We start from the raw sequence: 24,200 nt of genomic DNA on the forward strand, positions 1-24,200 counted from the left end.
GGTTGGGTTGGGGGAGGCCAAGGGGGGGGGGTATCCTAACCTAGAAGTTCTGTAAATACAGAAGCAGAGATTTGTCATTAGGAAAATGTAGACTTGCCTACTTTAGTACTGGTCCTGTGAAGAGGTATCACTATTGAACTGGCCTGTATGACTTATAAACTATCATTAGATTTTAGCCTGTGCAGAGAAGCTTACAAAAGCATCACATACCCTGTTGATTCTTGCCTGGGACAGAAATACAAATTTGATGGAAAAAGGTGGAAATGAGTATTTTTCATCTCTCCTTTATTAAAACACCGATAGAGACATTCATCAGCACTGATAGTTATATGAAACTAAGTATTCCAAATTCTTTCCCTCTGTAAATCATGACTTACATCTGATTTTGGCTGGGTAGAGATTTACTAACAAGGAGATGAGAATTTATCTCTAGAATATACTAGAATATTAAAGAAGAAGCCCGGGGCAGAGCAAGTACCAAACGTACAGAGGTAGAGAGAGTAAATTGCTTGGGACGAAGGAACTAGATAACAGAAGGGATCATATAAGGAGTCTTTAGGAGACAACAGTTTGAGCAATAAAATGAAAATACAAGTTCTATTTAGAGGAGACAACTCGGTAATGTCTCTGAATTCATGAACCATATAATTTGTCCTTTAATGCCTTGATACAATGAAACAATTTTTTTTCCTAAGCAAATTCAGTCACCCAACCTCCTGAGTAAGGTTCATGTTCTGAACCATAGTTACTTCAATCCCATTTGAAAAATAATTAGAAAGGAGACTTGGAAGTAGGAAATTGAACATCTCCTGAGTAATACTAGGCCCAGTGCTAAGCACTTTATTTCATTTTATCCTAAGTGAAAATCCTAAGAAATACACCTCATCTCCCCAGTTCACTTTGTGGAAAATGAGGCTGAGAGGTTCTCTGCCAGAAATCCCACATGATGAAGCTAGGATTCAAACTTGGGCCTAATTCAGAAGTTTGTGGTCTTTTTAAACCAACATGCTGACTCCCCTAAGTGAAATGTTAGAGGTGTCCTAGCCCAGGTCTTAATGACAGAGGAAGAAGAGGAGGAAAGAGAAACCCCTGCTGGGACATTTTTTCAAAGATATCCTTTTGTCTGGTCAGGAAGTGGAGTTTTCCCATGATAATTAAGTATCAGGAGTTGGGAATGTGGCACTTTCTCTGACTAGATTTTGAGGGAACATTTCCCATGGCGATTTATAATACTGAGGATGAAAGAATCGTTCATTTTCCAGGAGGTGAAATTTGGGGGAGACTTTCTTAGGCTTGTGATACTGGGTGAGGTGTTAGGCTGGAGTGTGGAAATTCGTTCCAAGTGTGCTTCTCAGATGCAGCTCTGGTCCCCAATCTACAAACCCCCACTTTTCTATGGAACACCCTGCTGTCCCATGTGCCATCAGAAGCTTTGCAGCCATGGTAAGACTGGATACAATGGTTTGGGGTCACAAAGAAGGAGAGGAATGAGCACAGTCGAATTATTCTCAACTACTTGTATCCATAAGAGGGTATCAATAAGGGAAGGAGGAAGGACTCTTGGGAAGTGGGTGCTTAGCAGATTGGTGTTGTTTCCTGGGGAGGTGGATGGGGTGAAGCAGCAATGGGATGCATCTTGAACTTAAGAGAATCAGGTACTCCTGGATGTTAAGAATATCAGGACCAAAGGCTGATGTCTCCAAACATGAACTATTTTACCTTTTGGAGATATGGCATTTTGCAGATAAAGGTATGAAAGCAGTGTAAGTATTTTGGACAAGAAAGAAACACTCCTTCTTGATCTCTTTGTCACTTCGGGTTCTCAATCTGGGCAGAAAGATACTAAGCGAGGAATGGCAGAAACACCCTGAAACTGAGTCCCTAGGCACAGGATGACTTCTCTGCCAAATATCTCAATCAGAGTTAAGATGCTGTGCCATGATGCACTGAAACAGGGACAGGGCCCAAAGTCATGGCACTCCTGAGTTTTAGCCTCTGTTGTTTATCAAATCACTCCTATAGCTTACTGATTTAGCTATAAAATAAGGAGAAAATGAATGTGACCCTCTAGTCTTTAAGACTCAAGAGCAAGATGATTTTCCCTCAAGAGTTAACTTGTTTGGGGAGGATGGTAGACATTCTGCCAGCTAGTGGTCATATTTCAGGGTTTGTAGCTAGGGAATCAAAGAAACCGGCCATCCCACTGCCCAGCTTCTTAGGGATGCCTGATTTTGAGAACTGCAGTTTTATTCCAGGGGCCAGGTTATCAGTAGCTGCAGCAGAGGGGAGAAGGCCAAGTACTCCTTGCCTTGAGAAGGAAGAGTGGCCACCTGTTGTCAAGTGGGAGGTTATCAATCTTGCCTCTCAGGATCTCTCTGGAGACATCCATGGGTGCCTAACCTCCAAGTTACTATAAGAGGTTTTCTCCTGGTAAGCCAAAGTGAACCTCAAAGTGGTCATATTAGGAGAACTATTGTTGGAATACTAAGGTGAAGGAAAAAAAGTGATTTGATGAGGTGTGATGGTAGATTCACCCAAACCAAGGTCTCTGGACACTCAGCACAGTTAAGAACTGTCAAGAAACACAGGATGAAGTATGGCTGAATCTGTATCAGAAGCAAGCCTGGCGTTCAGAGTATGGGGAAAAGCTCTCATTCCCTCAAACTAGGGTAGGACCCAAGAGCTGAAGCCTGTGAAACCAGAAGGTAGCCAAGAAAGGTACGTTAGCTGCCAGTGACCTATGAAGGAAAGGATATAGAACCTCTGTCAATGAGGCCAAGACATCTTAGATTTTGGATACTTTAAGACCATGGACTCCAGGGACAGATAAAAGAAAAATAACCTAAATAGGAGTGGGTAAGAGCCCTTGGCAAACAGTGGAAGCCCCAATTTGAAATGGGCAGAAATGAGTATGAACTTTTGTATGCACTTCTAGATGCTAAGCACAAGCAAATGGTCCTCACTAAGCAGGGTGGATTCTGGCCAGGAACGTTATTATTATTATCTGATATTTTTTCAACCATGAAAAATTAAATTAGGTTCAGCTATTTAGAATTTGGGTATGATTTCTATGGACTGGTTTTCTAGCAAAGGGAAAGTTGATTACAATGGCCTGTCATCTGGGGACAAGTTTACTGGTAATCTATACGTGTCCCTGAAAACCTAATGATGTTAGTTATGAAAAGATCCAATGATGATGCATGGAAATCTCATCCCAAGAGAGGAAGGTCAGTGGTTACCATTTATTTAAAAAAGGTTTTGATGTTTTGAAAGTATAGAGTGGGGTGGTTGCTGGTCACTTTTCCCAACTTTGTTTTAGGAAAACTCAGTCAAGCCCATTCCCTCAGACCTCTGGTTTCCATTTCTGACACTCCTATTATTCTCTGGTTTTAGAGGAAAATCTGTGATCTTGCCCAGAAAGTTGTCCTAAGCAGCCTAGACAAAATGTAAGACTCAGCTGCCTTCTTGGACAAAGAAAAAGCGAGCAGTGCTTATTGTGACTTTACCTCTCACTTGGAATATGTAATTAAAGTGACCCATGAAGAGATGAGGGAGACTGAGTCATCCTAGCCCACTCTGAAACATGTCCTGAGGGCGCAAAAGGAACCTGAAGGGTCTCAGAATGGGTGGTACTTGATAAAGCAGGGAAGTCTGCGTTCTTGTCCCATCAATAAGCAACAGATAGAACACTGAGATAGAATTAGAATGGACACAGACTTTACAGACACTATGATGTGGGGGTGGGGCAGGGGAGAAAGCATTTCTCAGGTTTGCCATTTATCTTCCTTTTGGAGATGTGAGAGAGTACTGGAAGAGGAAAAGGAACAGGTAGGTTTACATATCATTTAAATTTGTTTATAGGCCATGAATGAAAGATATGGAACTGTAACTGATCAATGAGTACAATGAAGAGTACAATTAGAAAAATTAGAGGTATTTCTATTAATATTTTAGTGTTAACATTAAAATTGGGAGTACAAGGATTCTAAGTTCAGAAAATATTAAAGTCCATGAATAGCTCATATTTCCACCTAACAGATGGTTAGGAAAGAAATAAGGAAAGTAAGTTTCATGAAATGACAACCCTTTCAAAATCCTGTCTGGTAGCATGATCTCACTTGAATGATTTGTTAACAAGTGCTATAGAGGTCAGTGAAAATATTCTCACAATGGCTGGAAATTTAAGCTTCACACAAGCATAAGCTTTCTTTTCATTTCAAACATAAAAATAGAAAATGTATGGAAATTTGCATATCTTTGACAAAGTTAAAAAGAAGCTCTTGTTCTCTTATAGAATGATGCCCTGTGCTCTAGATGAACTCCATATCAGGTTGCTTGTAAAATGAATCTGCTAGCATCTTTTCTTGAGGCCATCTAAAGTGTGATCACTTAAATATTAACTCAGACTCTACAACCTTAAAAGCAGCACTAACATACAAGCTTCACTGCTGATAACAGCAACGGGCTATTCTTTTCTACGAGTATATCCCTCCTTAGCTTTGCCCGATAAACCTGTGTTCCAGTCCAGGCATTATCTAAAATCTTTAAAGAACATCATATTCTGTATGAGCTCTTCAAAGGGTGAGGGTGTTTCCCTCCAAGGAAAATTGAGGTGCTTACCAAAGGGAAGGGAAAGAGAGACAGGCACGTGCCTCACTCACTTCTGCTCCTCCACTGTAACCTAGCACTGCACTTGGCACATGGGGGCTCCTTAACAAATGTAAAATGAGAGGATTAAATCAGATGGCTCAGAGGTTAAGACTCTCTGCGTCTTCAAACTTGACATATATCTTTGGCTCCTACTTACGTTTGACACATAGAGATGTATCTTCTTAAACAGTTATCCACCTTTGTTTCAGACGAGGAATTCTACCATTTCAAGTTACTGTCTCAGTATAACTGGATAACCTCATCCCACTCAGAAATAGGCCAGACTCCATTGGGCCGTACATTGGGGGGAGAGCGCTTCCAGTCCCATGTCTTCACGGGAATCTTCCAGGTCTTACCATAGTTGGCTTCAATGTAGTCAATGGTTTCACAGGGCACATGAATCTTCATGTCTACAAACTCAGTCCAGCACAGTGTAAACTTGGGAAATAGGTACCTGCAGCAAAACAGAGGCAATGTAGAGAGGGGTTAGGCTCAAGAGTAAAAGTTTACCTCAGGAACCCAGTTGCTAGTGAACTTTGGGCTGAAGGAAAGGCCTCTCCCACTCAATAGCTTTGGGGACAGACATGGTGGGTATTTTGTTGTTTCTGACTGTCCAGCATCCCCTTCCTCTTCTATTTTTTTTTTTTAAGTTTATTTATTTAGAGAGAGAGAGAGGGAGAGAGAGCACCTGTGCATGGGCAGGGGAAGGGCAGAGAGAGAGAGAGAACCCAAGCAGGCTTTATACTGTCAGCACAGAGTCAGATGAGGGGCTGGAACTCACGAATCGACTCGTGAAATCATGACCTGAGCCGATATTGAGTCAGATGCTTAACCGACTGAGCCACCCAGGCGCCCTTCCCATTCCTCTTCTAATGTTGACAGCACCTCCATTTGCCTCTCCTTATTCTCTATGGTTTAGGAGGGACTAACCCAACCCCCAGGCCCCTGAGGTACAAAGACCCAGGCGTAACCAGTACATTATAGTGACTGGATCAGGGATGGGAATATACACAAATTAGGCAAATAAAAGTCAACTCTGGGATTTCCGTTGGGACTACTGGGGGAAAGAGGCATTCTTTTTTGCTGAGGTTTCTAAGCTGGTGAGATGGAAGCTGAGCATCTTTGTTATCTATTAGCAGAAAGAGCCTGTCTGAGAATGAAGTCAAAGCAAAAAGCTGCCAAAAAGTGGAGGAAAAATGATAGAGCTCAGAAAACCCCAGGGAAGGACTTGGATTTAGCTGTGGCCATTCCTTAAACATTTATTCCTAAATAAATCCATGAATATATAGATATTCTTTGTTTCCTCAAAGTTTTATTTAAATTCTAGTTAACTATTCCTTTTTTTTTACAACATTTCTAATACTTGACTTCTTCATTTTTTCTTAAAGTTTATTTATTTATTTGAGAGAAAGAGTGTATATCAGTGGGGAGGGGCAGAGAGAGGGAGAGAGAGAATCCCAAGTAGGCTCTGTGCTGTCAGAGCAGAGGCCGAGAAGGGGCTTGATCCCACAAACTGTGCGATCATGACCTGAGCTGAAATCAAGAGTTGGACACTTAACCGACTGAGCCACCAGGCACCCCAATACTTGCAATTCTTCATACATGGAGGGGAGGCATGTACAGAAGTGAGAATGGAAACAAAACCTTTCTAGTCAGCCAGACAACCTGAATCAAGCCACACTTAAGACAGCTTTCTGAGTAAAAGCTTCACGCACCAGCCCCCTCCTCAAACGCAGGAATCGAGGTCTAATGCTTGGCTGTCTGCACTTCAACAATATCTCTCTTAACGACAGCTATACAGACCCATTCTTCCTGCCCTGCTTTTATTTTACCACTTGCCCCCCTCCTTTTTTTTTTAAATCTCTGTTCTCAGCCACAAACTTACTTTCTTATTTTTAATAGTTCACACATCATTAAATCCCCATCCAATTCAAACTACTACTGAAAGAAGCTGACTACACAACACTAAAATAAGCAACACATGTGTGAGGTGAATCTTCTTTTCTCTTAGAGCCTGGATTTCCCGAGGATATACAGCAAGCATGACTCCAAGATGCATTCCCAGGCTTCTGTCCCTTAAACCTATCTGTAGTTTCTGCCTTTCTTTCATCTCAAATGCTAAAGAACATCTCGACACCAGCCCAGGCAATGTTACTTATAATGAATCTTACTCTGTCTATAGCAGAACTATTTTAACTAGCAGGTAAGTTTGAGAAATCAAACCAAAACATGTTTCTTAAATGAACTCTGGATCAGTAAATTAAATTCAATATATTACAAAGGAAAGCTAAAATGAGCAGGTTCATTAGGTTTAAGTTTATATTACAGCCCTATATTCTGTGTTGATGTTTTCTGAGGAATGTTTCTTCTCTTCACAACATGAAAAGAACTTTCAGTAATGAGATCTGAAGTGGCAATCGCAGAGATCACAGAAATTTAAAATATCAGAGGATTAAAGAAAAAAGGAACAGGAAAAAAGCCAGATGTCAAAGCATAATCATTTTGTAGAAATGGGATCTAGCTGGGATGTTCTCCAAGGAAAGGTCAGTTCTCACGTATTCTGCGGTTAAATATCATGTTTTACCACCAGATGAACGTAAAGCCATACATGAAAAGGAGAGGCTGAACAAATTCTAAAGAAAGCAACAAGTTCCTTCTACCCAAACCAATGGGTGCTGGCAGTTAATAGACAATCCCAGCTGGCTTCTGTGAAAAAACGGCCACAGAAAATCTCAGAGCTGAGGAAGAAATAAGATACAGCATAGCTCTACCATCTGCTGGTCCCAATTTTATTCTGCACACTCATATTCATGGAAATGCTTATTTTGTCATCAGACACAGCCATCCATCACTGGCCTCCACCCTCCCCTATCAGATTCTGGTCACCAGAATGTCCACCTGTCCTCTCCTATCAAGTTGACACACTGAAGTTGAAATGAGGCAGAAATTACGGTCTATTTTGTAACCTAGTCCAGGAAATTCCTCTCGTAAATATTAGCCTCTACAGTCTATCAAAGAAATGAACATAAGAAAAATCACAGGTCTGGGATGAGAATACCACAAATTTTACAACAGCAATATTTTAAACAATGAAATGTTCGAATGAACAAAACCAAAACATTAAAACTACATATGCAATGTTAAAAGTAATTCAAAGACAATTTAACTGAAACGTTCATTTTTGTTCCTGAATGGAAATACCCCTAAATCTTTGTGGTTTTCTTTTCACTTAAATAATTTTCAATTCGATCAGCAAAAAGAAAATTCCAGCTTCCTAGGAGAAGAGGAAAGGTAAACAAACCATAAAATGTGAAAACAGATTGTGAAATGGGATTGCGGAGAGGAAGAGGGGGGTGGGTGACAGAGAACAGCACATGCCATGTGCTCTGTCCAGGTTACCAGTAAACACTACGACTGGACCACACCATGGGTCTGCGACCTTACCTTAGCTTTGAAAGCTAAGATTCTGTTTGGCTAAGCAGTTTGTACTTGAAAGCTCTGAGACAGGATCTAAAATGGGAACAGATTTCAATTGGAACCTAGTAAGTTCAAGGGATCTTTTCACATAAACAAAAATCCTTCCATTCACATTTCTATTTCATGCCACGTTCATTTTATCTTTGCATAAAATAGTAATTAGAATTAAGAGTTAGTTGGGAGTTAAAAAAAAAAAAAGACAGAGAGAGAGAGTTAGTTGGAGTAGACCGTTTCCATTTTTTTCTCCTCACAGACATCCTTATAATCTGTAAAACCACTTACTGGTGGTGGGATAAAGTAATCTCACCAGTTTAATTGTACAACCTATAGACATTATTGCTAAGTGAAAAACATTGCTGTTATTATTCCTAGGTAGCTAGGCTAAGTGAGACAGAGACACCATCAATTGTAACTGAATCTGACCTTTTTAAACATAATTTGCATTAGACTCTTAAGTTAAAACAGCAGAGCCATGGTCTTAAACAAGAATTTCCTGTAAAACACCACAAATGGTTTATTCTCATTATCAGTTTGGTCTCTTCTTTAATTCTTAATTTCTTTTTCTTGTGTTATTACAATGCCTAAGCCCTCTAGCATTTGGCTTAATGGAAGCAAGGATAGCACATAGTTTTTGTTTGTTTCTGATTTTAATAGAAAAGCTTCTAAAAAGTTTACCATCAAATATGATTGCTCACTCTAGGTTTTTGGTATATTCCCTTTATCTGGTTAAGGAAATTCCAGATCCCTTTTATTTCAAACTTGCTAAAAGATCTTTCCCCTCCCTTCTGGTTAATTATGAAATTTATCAAAAGTTTTTAATGTCATCTATTGAAACAATCATCAAAGGTTTTTCTCCTTTAATCTTTTAATCCTTTAATGTTGAGAATTACACAAATATATAGATACTATAAAATTTGATTTGTTGTATTTCATTTAAGATATTTTCATCTGTTCGACAATATTGTAATTTCCCTTTAAAAATTTTGTTGGCATTGTCCAAGTCTAATTTTGCTATCAATCTCAGACAATGAGTTGCTTAAAGCATATTTTTCATATTTTTCCTTTTTAAATTTTCTGAAATAGGAGATATAATATAGGGAATAATCTACTTTGTGAAGGCATGGTAAAACTTTCCTGTAAACTTTCTTGGCCTTTCATTTGGGACAAGAGGGGGAAAGGAGAATTTTTCTTTTTCTTTTTTTAAATGTTTATTTATTTTTGAGAGAGAAGAGAGACAGAACGTGAGCAGGGGAGGGGTAGAGAGAGAAGAAGACACAGAATCTGAAGCAGGCTCCAGGCTCTGAGCTGTCAGCACAGAGCCTGATGCGGGGCTCGAACCCATGAACCGTGAGATCATGACCTGAGACAAAGCTGGACGCCTAGCCGACTGAGCCACCTGGGCACCCTGGAAAGAAGAATTTCTGATTATTAATTCAATTTCTTTCATGAGTATAAGTTTCCTAGATCTTCTTGAGTTTTGACATTTATTTTTGCCCAGAAAATCTTATCATTTTCGTATTACACCTTATTATCAAATTTAATGATTTAACGTCCCTAACATTTTCCTTTGGAGTCAGTGTAACATAGTTAAGAGCATAAACTCTAAAGCTCTTGGGTTAGAGTAGTCAATATTTAATTTTACTCTTTTTTAAAAAATTTTTAAATGTTTATTTTTGAGAGAGAGAGACAAAGCGTGAGCAGGGGAGAGACACAGAGAGACAAAGAATCTGAAGCCAGCTCGAGGCTCTGAGCTGTCAGCACAGAGCCCGACAATGGGACTTGAACCCATGAACTGTGAGATCACAACCTGAGCCAAAGTCAGATGCTTAACAGACTGAGCCATCCAAGCGCCCTTTTTCTTTTTTCTTGATCAATCTTGTTAGATGTCTAGTTTAATTTGCTAGTTTTTATTTTTTTTTAAGAACGAGCATTTGGATTTGTTGATCTTTGATACTGTTTTCTATTTCATTATTATTTTTTTTTCTCTTGGCTTTCTTCCTTCACTGTGCTTAGGCTGACAGCATTATTCTTTTACTTTCTTCAATTAAATGCTTAATTTGCTTTTTAAATAATTTTTTTAATGTTTGTTTACATCTGAGAGAAAGAGAGACAGAATGTGAGCAGGGGAGCAGCAGAGAGAGAGGGAGACACAGAACCAGGCTGTAAGTTGTCAGCACAGAGCTTGACACAGGGCTTGAACCCACGAGCCCTGAAATCATGACCTGAGCTGAAGTTGGACCCTTAACCGACTGAGCCACCCAGGTGCCCCTTAATTTGCTTTTTTAATCTATTTTTTAATATTTAAATGTTTTTAAGGCTACAGGTTTACCGCTATCCTTTTAACTGCATCCTACAAGTTTTGATATGTATAGTACATTATCTTTGAGTCCTAAACATTTTATAATTGCCACTATTATTTCTTTTTTTTTTTTGGCTTTTATTTTTTATTTTCTTTCCACACAAGACCCAGTGTTCATCCCAACAGGTGCCCTCCTCAATGCCCATCACCCACTTTCCCCTCTCCCCCAACCCCCATCAACCCTCCATTTTAAACTCATTAGTTATTAATGAGGGCATTTTAAAGTTTCCATATATCTTAAAGAGGTCTTTAATTGTTTATTTATAATTCCATTGTGGTCAAACAATGCCACCTATTGAAATAAACATGTATATTTTCTCCCTTTAACCTGTTAACAGAATTTCTCTCTCTCTTTCTCTCTCTCTCTCTCTCTCTCTCACACACACACACACACACACACACACACACACACACACACAGAGGAAGATTTTTATTAATGATGTGAAATTTATTAAGATTGTCTTTATGATATAGTACATGACCAACTTTTGTAAATGTCCCATTTATAGCCGAGAAGAAAGTATATCCACCATTTGTTGGGTAAAGACTTTTACATATATATATATATACACACATATATATATGTAAATATATATTTACATATATATTTACATATATATTTACATATATATTTACATATATATATGATAAATCAAGCTTGATTTTGCTCATATTTTCAATAGTTTTATTAATTCCTTTTTTGCTTGAATCAGCAGTTTTTAAAATAAAAGTATTTCGGAATCTCCCACCATAATTGTGGACATGTCAATATTCATTAGAATTTCATCGGCTTTTGATTTATATACTTAAAGACCACATTATTAAAGTCCTCTAACACTTCTTGGTGCACCATCTCTCTGTAAAATTGTGTTGTGGGCCTTTTAATTTAGCACCAGTTTCCTTTGGTTAATAGTATTGGGGAATATCTTTTTTCTATCTCTATAATTTTTTCAACCTTTCTGTATGATTTTGCTTTAGGTATGCCTTTTACTAAGCATTATATAGGTATGTTTTGTTTTTTTTTTCTATCGCATTTTAATCTTTATATGAATTAGCTTAATCTGCTATTATTTCCTGTGGTTAATTATATATTTGGACATTTTTTGAATTCTAGAGCCAGGCTGCCTGGGCTCAAATCCTGGCTCTGTCTCTTATCAGTTGTAATACCTTGGTCAATTTCTTTGTACCTTAACTTCCTCATTTATAAAATGTGGGTACTAACAGTACCTAACAGAGATGTCAGCATACAATGAATAAATAAATGTAAAGTACTCACTTAGAACAGTATCTAGCACATACACAGTAAGGGCTATTATAATGTTATTATGATTATCTTCACGTTTTCAGCTTACCATACCTTTTCTTTGACCCACCTTTCCTAATTTCCTTTAATTGATAAATGTTTATAAATTCCCTTTTGTTCTGTTTATTTGGAAGTTTTTTTAAAATATTTTTAAAAGTAATCTCTACACCCAATGTGGGGCTCAAACTTACAACCCCAAGATCGAGAGTCCCATACTCTACCAACTGAGCCAGCCAGATGCCCCTATCTGGAAGTTTTAAATACTATTTCTAACTAGCAGTAGATACTGTTTGTAATAGTTACTGTTTACTTTTAACATATATACGCCACTATAAGATTTGCTAATAAAAACAGATTGCATGCAGAATCTCTACCCTTTTCTTACACACAGAACTTAAATATACTTTACTCCTTGAACACTGACAAATCAACTCCTCCTCAACTTATCATCAACAGTTTTCCTTTCTGAGGGTTGATGGGGAGTGGGAGGGAGGGGAGGGTGGGTGACGGGTATTGAAGAGGGCATCTTTTGGGATGAGCACTGGGGTGTTGTATGGAAACCAATTTGACAATAAACTTCACAATTCACAAAAATAAACTCAAAATGGATAAAGGACCTGAATGTGAGACAGGAAACCATCACAACCTTAGAGGAGAAAGCAGGAAAAGACCTCTCTGACCTCAGCCGTAGCAATCTGTTACTCGACACATCCCCAAAGGCAAGGGAATTAAAAGCAAAAGTGAATTACTGGGACCTTATGAAGATAAAAAGCTTCTGCACAGCAAAGGAAACAACCAACAAAACTAAAAGGCAACCAACGGAATGGGAAAAGATATTTGCAAATGACATATCAGACAAAGGGCTAGTATCCAAAATCTATAAAGAGCTCACCAAACTCCACACCCGAGAAACAAATAACCCAGTGAAGAAATGGGCAGAAAACATGAATAGACACTTCTCTAAAGAAGACATCCGGATGGCCAACAGGCACATGAAAAGATGTTCAGCGTCGCTCCTTATCAGGGAAATACAAATCAAAACCACACTCAGGTATCACCTCACGCCAGTCAGAGTGGCCAAAATGAACAAATCAGGAGACTATAGGTGCTGGAGAGGATGTGGAGAAACGGGAACCCTCTTGCACCGTTGGTGGGAATGCAAATTGGTGCAGCCGCTCTGGAAAGCAGTGTGGAGGTTCCTCAGATAATTAAAAATAGACCTACCCTATGACCCAGCAATAGCACTGCTAGGAATTTCTCCAAGGGATACAGGAGTACTGATGCATAGGGGCACCTGTACCCCAGTGTTTATAGCAGCACTCTCAACACTAGCCAAATTATGGAAAGAGCCTAAATGTCCATCAACTGATGAATGGATAAAGAAATTGTGGTTCATCTACACAATGGAATACTACGTGGCAATGAGAAAAAATGAAATATGGCCTTTTGTAGCAACGTGCATGGAACTAGAGAGTGTGATGCTAAGTGAAATAAGCCATACAGAGAAAGACAGATACCATATGGTTTCACTCTTATGTGGATCCTGAGAAACTTAACAGAAATCCATGGGGGAGGGGAAGGAAAAAAAAACAAAAAGAGGTTAGAGTGGGAGAGAGCCAAAGCGTCAGAGACTGTTAAAAACTGAGAACAAACTGAGGGTTGATGGGGGGTGGGAGGGAGGGGAGGGTGGGTGATGGGTATTGAGGAGGGCACCTTTTGGGATGAGCACTGGGTGTTGTATGGAAACCAATTTGATGATAAATTTCATATATTAAAAAAAAAAAAAGAAAAAAATAAAAAACAAAAAAAAGTTTTCCTTTTTTTTTTTTAATGTTTATTTATTTATTTTTGAGACAGAGACAGAGCAAGAGAGCACAAGCATGGGAGGGGCAGAGAGAGAGGAAGAGAAAATCCCAAGCAGGCTCCATGCTGCCCGCGCTGAGGCTGAAGCAGGGCTTGATCTCATGAACTCGTAACATTATGATCTGAGCTGAAATCAAGAGTCGGTTGCTCAACTGACTATGCCACTCAGGTGCCCCAACAGTTCTCCTTTTTTGACTTTTCTTTTTAACACATTGTCATTTTATTTTTTACAGGCAATGGCTCATAAATTTACTGACATATTTTACCCATTTCTGTGTTCACCATTATTTCATATATATTATGTCTTCCTTCTGGGTCCTTTAATAGATCTTTAAGCATGGGTCTCTGAGACATAAACTTTCTTAGTCTTTTTATATGTGTAAATGTCTTTATTTTGACTTCCCTCTTGAATGTTAGTTTTTTTTTTAAATTTTTTTTAATGTTTATTTATTTTTGAGACAGAGAGAGACAGAGCATGAATGGGGCAGGGGCAGAGAGAGAGGGAGACACAGGATCGGAAGCAGGCTCCAGGCTCTGAGCCATCAGCCCAGAGCCCGATGCGGGGCTCGAACTCACAAACCGTGAGATTGTGACCTGAACTGAAGTCGGACGCTCAACCGACTGAGCCACCCAGGCGCCCCTTGAATGTTAGTTTTAACTACATATAACTTTCTTAGTTATTTCTCCTCAGCTTTTGAAAGATGCTATAACCTCCATTATCTTCTGCCCTCTACTGTTTCAGAGGTATATTTGCTGTTCCTTTGTAAGCAATCTATTTTGTCTGGTAGCCTGCAAATTTTTTTGTTTTTGACATTACAGTTTCCTTAAGAAGTATCTAGATGTAGGTTTATTATTTATCCCACCTGTCTGTCTTTAATTTGGGAATTTTGTTTAAATACTGCTTTTCATCACTTATTCAATTCTGTTTCAGTTCCACTAGGTCTTTTATTTTTTTATTTATTTTTATTTTCATTCTTTTTTTTTTTTTATATTTGAGTACAGGTGACACACTATGTTACATAAGTTTCAGGTGTACAACATAGTGATCTGACAAGTTTATACATCATGCTATATTCATCCTAAGTGTAGTTGCCGTCTATCACCATACACTGCTACTACATTGTCAATGACTATATTCTTTATACTGTGCCTTTTATTCCCATGACTTATTTATTCCATTACTGGAAGCTTATATCTCCCATTGTCCTTCACTCATTTTACCGAACTCCCTACCCCCTCCTCTCTGGCAACCATCAGTTTGTTCCCTATATTTATGGGTCTGATTCTGCTTTCTGCTTGTTCATTCATTTGGTTTTGATTGTTTTAGATTCCATTTATTCATGAAATCATATGGTATTTGTCTTTCTCAGTCTGACTTATTTCACTTAGTAGAATACTCTCTAGGTCCATCTATGTTTTTTTCAAATGGCATGATTTCATCCTTTTTTATGGCTGTGTAATATTCCTGTGTGTGTATATGTGTGTGTGTGTGTGTACACATTACATCTTCCTTATGCACTTGTTTATTGATGGACACACTTGGGTTGTTTCCATATCTTGGCTATTGTAATTGGTTTTTTTTTTTAATGTTTATTCATTTTTGAGAGAGAGGGAGAGAGAGAGAGACAAACAGAACGTGAGTCGGGGAGGGGCAGAGAAACAGGGAGACAGAGAATTCGAAGCAGGCTCCAAGCTCTGAGCTGTCAGCACTGAGCCCGATGTGGGGCTCGAACTCACGGACTGTGAGACCATGACCTGAGCTGAAGTCAGATGCCCAACAGACTGAGCCACCCAGACACCCCTTGGCTATTGTAAATAATGTTGTAATAAACAGGGGTGCAAAAATATCTTTTCAAATTAGTGTTTTTGTTTTCTTTGGGTAAGTACCCAATAGTGGAATTATTGGATTATATGATATTTTGATTTTTAACTTTTTAAGGAACCTCCATACTGCTTTCAACGGTGGCTATACCAATTTACATTCCCACCAACAGTGTAGGAGGGTTCTTTCTTCCCCCACATCCTTGCCAACACTTGTTATTTCTTGTGTTTTTTTATTTTAGCCATTCTGACAGGTTTAAGGTGATAGCTCATTGTGGTTTTGATTTGCATTTCTCTGATGATGAGTGATGTTGATGTCTTTAATTTTTTTTTTTTAGTGTCTATTTACTTATTTCGGGAGAGAGAGAGCAAGTCAGCAAAGGAGGGGCAGAGAGAGAAGGAGAGAGAGAATCCCAAGCAGGCTCCATACTGTCAACACAGAGCCTGATGTGGGGCTCGATCCCAGGAACTGCAAGATCATGACCTGAATTGAGATTGCTTAACTGACTGAGTCACTCAGATGCCCCCAGCGATGTCTTGTAGACATATTCATCAGTGATTTGTGTTTGGACCAAAGGGAATGTGGCAAAGTGAGGAATTACTGTGCCACATTAAGTTATCACCACCAATTTTGCCCAATTTTCTAAGAAATACACTCTATTCTTGAAAACCAAGGTTACAGGGCGCCTGGGTGGCTCAGTCTTTAAGCGTCTGACTTCGGCTCAGGTCATGATCTCACTGTTTTTGAGTTCAAGTCCCATATCGGGTGAGGTCAAGCCCCAATCAGGAGAGCTCCAGCCCCGCTTCGGGTAAAACGTGAGCCCTGGTTCGGGTGAGCCCAGCTTCTCTCTCTCTCTCTCTATGCCCCTTGTGAGATTCTCTCTCTCTCTCTCTCTCTCTCTCTCTCTCTCTCTCCGCCTCGTAGTCACTTGTGCCCTCTCGAAAGAAAGAAAGAAAGAAAGAAAGAAAGAAAGAAAGAAAGAAACAAGGAAAGAAAGAGAAAGAGAAAGAAAAGAAAAAAGAAGGAAAGAAAGAAAGAAGCCAAGGTTACAGTATGGTTACTAGCATTTTTTAAAACTATCTCTTCCACTAAACTTCTCACAATCCCACTATAGATAATACAGAAGTAAAAAGGGTAATAGTGGAATGGTAATATACTTTTCAGAGCCTAAACGAGAATATAATCTCTGAGGTCTTTATTGATCCAACACTCCACTGCTATCCCAAACTTCTAACATATAATCAATATATGCAGCATACACATGTTGTATAAAATAAAATTCTACCCACTGAACCTCATTTTCCCACTGACTTCCAGTATAAATTGAGTGATTTCACCTATCCTACCAACTATTAAACTCTGCTATGCAATCTCCAGAGGACATAACTAGTGATTATCTGTACTACAGGAGAAACAAGAACAAATTTATATCATCAGTGAGTAGACAAATTAAAGCTTATATGGGTAGTTGTTATCATTTAACACCTGAATGCACCTGCATAATGACTATATCAAAAACCATCCGTGTAAAGCATGCACAGAACTTTTCTTTAATGCCAGAAACAGAGCCTCAGGACACGTTTATTTCTACTGCATAACTTCCCAAAATTTGATCTATAGCTCATCAACAACCAATTAGATTCAGCTGTGCTTGCTTTCTCTCAATTTTAATAGTATTTCTCTTTGGATAGAACAGGTAATTTTAAAAAAGAGATTACACTGTAATTTCAACTTTTATACTAAATAAAAAAGTCTTCTTTTATTTTGAACTCAGATTACCTAGTCTGTCCAATCAGGTGCAAAAAGCTCAGAGTTTATCATGGCAATTGGGCCTGCCTTGATCAAATTCATCGCTTCTGGTCCCAGTTCTCTATTTCAACATTTGTAATCTTGAGCTCTTTTCTCTTCACATCAGTTTTCTAAGTTGTCATTTTTCTTTTAACCTTGTAAATAAACTTTTTTTTTCTTAAATAAACTTTCCTGGGAAGTAATTTACACATTATGAAATGCAGCCACTTTAAGTTTTGACGAACACATATACCTGGGTAACCACCACAACAAGCAGGACACAGAACGCTTTGTCCTCCCTGCTTCCTAAAGTTCCCTGTGCTCTTGGGCAGTCAGGCCGTCGATCCAGCCTGGCCCCCGGCAATCACTGATCTTACTACTTCCTTGACTGGTTTTGGTGTTCTATAACTTCACATACGTGCAGTTACATAGTATAACTCTTCCTATCTGACTTCTTCCACTGAGCATATTTTGGAGATTCATTTATGTTATTGCATGTATCAGTACCTCATTTCTCTTTATTGCTGAGTATTCCATTGTCTGAACATACTATAACTTGTTTATCTGGTCACCAGAAGATGCAGTTGGGTTGTTTCTGTGTTGGGTTTTTTGTTTTTTGTTTTTTGTTTTTGGCTACCACAAATAATGCCATGCAGGGGCAGTGGGATGGCTCACTCAGTTAAGCGTCCAACTCTCGGTCTCAGCTCAGGTCATGATCTCACGGCTTCATGGGTTTGAGCCCTGCACTAGGCTCTGCGCTGCCCTGGAGACCCCTTGGGATTCTCTCTCTCTTCCCCTCCTCTACTCTTGCTGTCTCTGTCTCTCTCAAAATAAATAAGCTTAAAAAAAAAAAAAAGAATGCTATGCACATTCATGTCAACTCGTTTAGTGAAAGTGTTTTTATATCTCTTGGACTACTACCTTATACAATACTTCAAAGAATTACATTCAAACAAGAAGACACATGGCAGTCTTAAGAAATGTAATTTACTTCACATAAATGAAAGGTCCGCCATTTACTCATTCTGAGGTAATCATCTTCTTTCCAAAGATTTTATTTTTATTTTAGTAACCTCTACATCCATCATGGGGCATCAAGAGTTGCACGCTGTACTGATGGCACCAGCCAGGCACCCCTGAGGTAATATTCTCTCAAAACACACAAACAAACAAAGCTAACTACATAAACAACTCCCACTTCTGTATACTGTATATGTATATAATTACCATATAAAATGCATTCAAAGTTCTTCCCTCAATGATTCAATTAGTGCCTGCTACTCACTAGAGGTCTGGAAGTACAATTAAGGAACCCTAAGACAATCTACCTGTTGTAAAATATGAAGGTATAAACAGAATAGGAAATATGAGATCATTTTTTAAAAAGCCAATGTCTTAAATACACTAATTTAAAGAAATTATTCAAATTTGCTTTTTTTAGCTTCACAGCTATAAGTACTAAAAAGGCAAATATATTTTTTGAGAGCTAAAACCATGGGAACCTGGTTTTCAGTCTTCAGTCTATGAAGCTGAGAGAACCTCTGATCCAACAACTAACTCTGGTCTTTAACTTCTGGTAAAATGGAGTGACTAAAAACTGGGTGACTTGACCTTACGGCTCTGATTCTCCAAAGGTATCTTGATCAAGACATCAATGTGGCATCATCACCCTATCATCTTAACAAAACAAATGCACTTAAGAACTGATTTTAGTTTCAAGAGGGGCTCAGGTTTCAGGCCAACAGATTTACCAGGCCTGATTCTATCTAGAACTCAGAAAGGACAGACAAATCAGCAGAAGTTCCCAAATAAGGCATGAGAAAGCATGCCTTAGAGGTAGTGAGGAGCAACATCAAAAAAACAGGCAACTCAATGCCCTTGAATGGGCAGAACTGGGACATGCGATGACGTAGCTGGTACAACTCAGTGTCATGCTTAAATCTTGGTCTAAAATCAGGTTGCAAAAGGCTGGGTATCTAAATACAATGTGGTATCTTAGGTTAGATCCTAAAATAGAAAAAGGACATTAGTAGAAAAACTGGTGAAATCTAGATAACATCTGGAATGTAGTTCATTATAATGCACCAACATTAGTTTCTTAGCTTTGAGCCAGGTACTATGGTAACAATGTTAAAATTAGGGGAAACTGGGTAATTGGTATACAGGAACTCTCTGTATTATCTTTGCAACTTTCCCATAAATCTAAAATTATCATAGGGGAGCCTGGGTGGCTCAGTTGGTTAAGTGACCAACTTTGGTTCAGGTTATGATCTCGTGGTTCGTGAGTTCGAGTCCCATGTCGGGCTCTGTGCTGACAGCACGGAGCCTGGAGCCTGCTTTGGATTCTGTGTCTCCCTCTCTCTGCTCCTCCCCCATTTGTGATCTCTCTCTCTCTCTCTCAAAATTAAACATTAAAAAATTTTCTAAAAATAAATAAAAAATAAAATTATCATAAAATAAAAAGTTAATTTTAAAAATAGGGGGGAAAAAGGAAGATAGGATAAAGCATGCTGACAAGGAAGTCCATATAACTTCTAAGAGTCCTAAAGAGTCAAAGGAAAAACAAGAGACTGAAGAATAAAATCTTGTACTTTACCGTATCAGAACATTGCTCACTTACCCTTTATATTTCTCAAACGGCACAAAACAATAATAATGATTCAATTCTGGGAATCTAGTCAAGGGAACGATCTCTAATAAAGCTTTTACTTTATGTAAAAATATGCACATAGGATTTTTTTAATAAGAAGAAAAAATAAGCTGGGTGTTATATGTAAGTGATGAATCACTAAATTCTACTCCTGAAACCATTATTACACTATATGTCAGCTAACTTGGATTTAAATTAAAAAATTAAAAATAAATAAATAAAAAGAAGAAAAAATAGGAATAGTCTAAATAGAAAAATAGTTAAGCAAACCTATTAGGCCTTTCTCTACATTCCTACCAAGTCTACCTAACAAACTTCTCTATTTTTAAGCCATGCTTCCTTGCTGTTGCTTCTAGACAGACTCTGATTTGGTATCTGAACTATATATGACACAGACTTCAATTACTGTTCTGCTGATCAAGTACTTTAATAATTCATCTCATGGTCCAGATTATGAGATCCCTGATAGAGGAAACTAAGTATGTTTACATTAGAATCCATTGCACATAACAGTTAGTAAATAAAGTCTGAAGAAATGAAATGTTATATAGGAGCCACACCCGGATGGGAGTCTAGTCCCACAGAGAACAAATCCAAATTTTCTGAAGATCTGTACAGTAAGCAGCAACTGCAAATATCAGAAGGTATAAGGATGCCACCACTTGCCCACTGGGTAGATTTCCTAGTAGAGGTTAGAGAGGTAGCTGTATTACCCTGACAATATAACATTGAGGAGAAGGGCTATTTTCATGGAGGGAGTATTAACAGTATAATAGATCATGCTGACACTAGCATCATGTATATATAAGAATACAGGTTCTGAAGTGATATGGTCCCACATCTGAGTCTCAGCTCTGCCGTATTTCCACGTCTATAAAATGAAGGTGACAATTTAAAAAATCTCCCTTATAAACTTGTGAGGATTAAATGAGATGATGCATATCAAAGTTTGGCATAGTGCCTGGCATGTAGTAAATATTCCATAAAAGTTAATTTTTATTATTACCATGATTATTACCTCTCAAACTTCTGGCCTCTACTAACAGCTGATTCAGATGGGAAGGAAAAAAAACAACCCCAAGAAACCCAGGCAGCATCTACAGGACTGTGAAGTTACAGAATAAAAACTTCACATCCTGGCGGCATAGTTATTATATGCATCACCTTTTATTGCTAGTGATTGAGACTCTGACGAAGAAAAATAAGTATAAAACAATCCAGACCCACTGGAGTAACTAATCCAAGTTACCACTGTGCTGAAGATACTATGCTTTGTGCCTGAGCAACACAATAGCAATAGTGGAAATAATAATATAGTAACAATAGTAGCAGCAGTAGCTGATATTTATATAGCACTTACTGTGTGCCAGGTACTATTTCAAATGCATTACGTGTATTAGTTCATTTAACCTATTAAGTCTTAGAAATAAGCATTTAGGATTAAGAGTCCAACAGCACTGGGGTTAAATCTTGGCCCAGCCATTAATGAGCAAGTTACTTCACTTCTCTAACTGGCCGTTTCCTCATATCTACCTGGGAGTGAGAACACCTAACCCACAGGGATAATGTGAGGACTGTCTGAGATTATAAACATAAAGTACCTATCATGTGCCAGATAACCAGAAGATGCCCTAGGAGCTATACCTTTATCATTGCTGTTAATATTATTACATCTGAGGACCAAAAACATCATTCTGCAGGCATGCAGAGTAAAGTTTCAAAAGGGGAACTTTTTTCTTCCTTCCTGAGTTCCTCTTTAGCCTTTTTTAAAATTGTAAGCATTCAGGGCGCCTGGGTGACTCAGTCAATTAAGCACCTGACTTCAGCTCAGGTCATGACCTCGGGGTTTGTGGGTTCGAACCCCGTGTCAGGCTCTGTGCTGACAGCTCAGAGCCTGGAGCCTGCTTCACATTCTGTGTCTTCCTCTCTCTCTGCCCCTACCCTGCTCATGCTCTCTCTCTCTCAAAAATAAATAAACATTTAAAAAAATCGTAAGCATTCTATGATATTAAGTTTTCCTCAGAATGAATGATAACATGAGTACAAAGTGAAATATACAGATAAAAAGACCTTTAGATTCGCTTTAAGAGTTTTTTTCCTCTAGGAATAGTGCTGGTGAAAATACTATAGTTCCTTCAAGTAAATAGTGCTGAAAAGAATGAAAATGGCATATGGCTGGGGGAATCTTCCAAAGAAACTACTCTACACAGCCATCCCTGTTCTTTTCTCTGCCTTTTAAGGTCACAGTAACAGGATAGAAAATCTGGGACTCACACCATCTGTCCAGACAGTTCCATCACTGCTCATTTCTCTTGTTAAATAATCAGAACATTTCACACTTCCCAAACACTGCTACCATAAAGAGCAGCTAAAGCAGAATGAAAGAAGCTCTTTCTATGCAGAAATGTAGCGGTTAGAAATGAAGAGTTCTTTTGAAGTTTGTGGGTTTCAGACCATGTTAGTGAGAAGAAAGAAGTTTATGCCCCTGAAGGAAATCTAAGAATAACAGAATTATACTACTGGCTCTAGAAATTACCTTTCTTTGAAAAAAGGTGACATTCTCATATGAGTTCTCTATGAATAGATTTGGCAGTTTAATATTGACTTAATTATATAGGTTTCTTCTAATCTGTCAATTTCTCATAAGACTAAGAAGAGAAATAGTTTTCTTTACCACCACTACAACTGCTACTCCTAGTAGTATTAATAATAGTAGTAATTAATAATAATTAATAATAGCTATTAATAATAGCAATAATAATTACTTGGCACTCGGGACATCCTTAATTCTCTTCGAACCCCCCTTTTTTGTGTATTAACTCAGCTAATCCTTAACGCCATTCTATGTAGCAATTTCTGTTATTATTCCCATTTTACACTTGAGGAAACTTACGCACAGAGAGGTTAACTAACTTGCCCAAGGTCATAAAGCTGGTCAAGTATAAAGCTGGGATTCAAAAGCAACCAGACTGGCTCCATCTCCTCAATTTCTAGGCTATACTATTTTACAGTTTTTAAAGAAGGCTCTAAATTATACATTAAATTCAGCTTCATCATATTTTGAATAAACAAACTATAGCTGAATGTCATAAACACCCCCATTCACCTAACCACAAGTGAGAATGTCAGTTATATGTTAACTTATTAATTTGTCTTATAATCAGAGCTTTAACCCAGAATGAATGTGTTGTTATCATAAAGCAAAATAATTTTTTATATTAAGTACAAGTTTCAAGAATATGCACCAGGATCAATGTCAATTTGGGGAGACTTTACAACTTTGAGAAAAAGGTTTGGATTACTCTCAAACCTCCAGAATTTAAGCTTATGTGAAGACTCCTGGCCTGCAAATAAAGATTCAGCACTCCCGAGAGGGTGTGTCAACACACCTAGGAGAAAGCAGTCTGAATACGGCATTTCTCTTCTGTGCTACAGAACATTCCCCACTCTGCCCAATGGATCAAATTTATTCCAAGTTAGAAGCTCCAATCTGAGTGGTAAGTGAGGCAAATTTATGCTTCTGCTCATATAACTACCATAGTAATGACTGCAATGATAATAATCACATTAGTAATCATAATATTACTAATACACAGTAGCAGTCATAACCACCATTTGCTGATAACTTAGTAAATGCTAAGCATTATGCCAAGTGCCTCATATGTCAGGTGTATTAGGGAGACAGTGGGGAGTAGTGGTTAAAGAGATGGATGGACCGTGTGGTCTTGAACAAAGAACTCACATTTTCAGCGCCTCACAGAATACCTAACTCCTAAGATTATTTTGATGATTAGATGTGTTAACACATGTGCAATGTTCGTAACAGTCAAACACACAGGAGTACTACCCAAACTTAAGAGACTAGGAGATTAATGTTCAGAAAAGCTAAAGGCCACACATGGGTTAGGGTGCAGCTAAGGTCTCCCAGGTCGGCCTGACTCCAAAGACCAACTCTTTGGGAGCTGTTCCCCTTCATTTGCACTTCTCTTTCTCTCTTTCAGAATTGAGAATAGGTCGATTGCATCACAAAGGAGAGCATAGTTACTCTACTTTCATTTTTGTCTTTTCTCATCAAAGTTTTACTATGGCAGCATTAAAAAAAAATGTTAAAAATGTCAATCTAACATACTGTACTCCATCAATTCTGAGACATTTCCCCCCAACCAAATTTTTCCATCTGTGAGTCATGTGTTTTAGAATTATAATTGGCAGTATTTTTCCTTTCTTAGTAGCGCATAAAATAATAGTGCATCTTACAATCTATATCATCTTACGTTTGACAAAATAT

General features: G+C 38.3%; 1 protein-coding gene across 3 annotated transcripts in view; it reads right to left on the reverse strand.

Moving 5' to 3' along the window:
* The window catches only part of FKTN (fukutin), a 90,955-nt gene that overhangs the window by 8,934 nt on the left and 57,821 nt on the right, over nucleotides 1–24,200 (reverse strand). For 2 of the 3 annotated variants that reach the window (XM_053204844.1, XM_015077220.3), the window contains exon 10: nucleotides 5,007–5,104. In XM_053204844.1, coding sequence (XP_053060819.1) covers nucleotides 5,007–5,104 — 98 coding nt within the window. Of the gene's footprint in view, nucleotides 1–4,807; nucleotides 5,105–24,200 lie in introns of all 3 variants that reach the window. The other variant, XR_008291056.1, reaches the window with a different exon arrangement.

Source organism: Acinonyx jubatus, chromosome D4 (assembly GCF_027475565.1).
Source record: "Acinonyx jubatus isolate Ajub_Pintada_27869175 chromosome D4, VMU_Ajub_asm_v1.0, whole genome shotgun sequence".
NCBI classification, from domain to species: Eukaryota; Metazoa; Chordata; class Mammalia; order Carnivora; family Felidae; genus Acinonyx; species Acinonyx jubatus.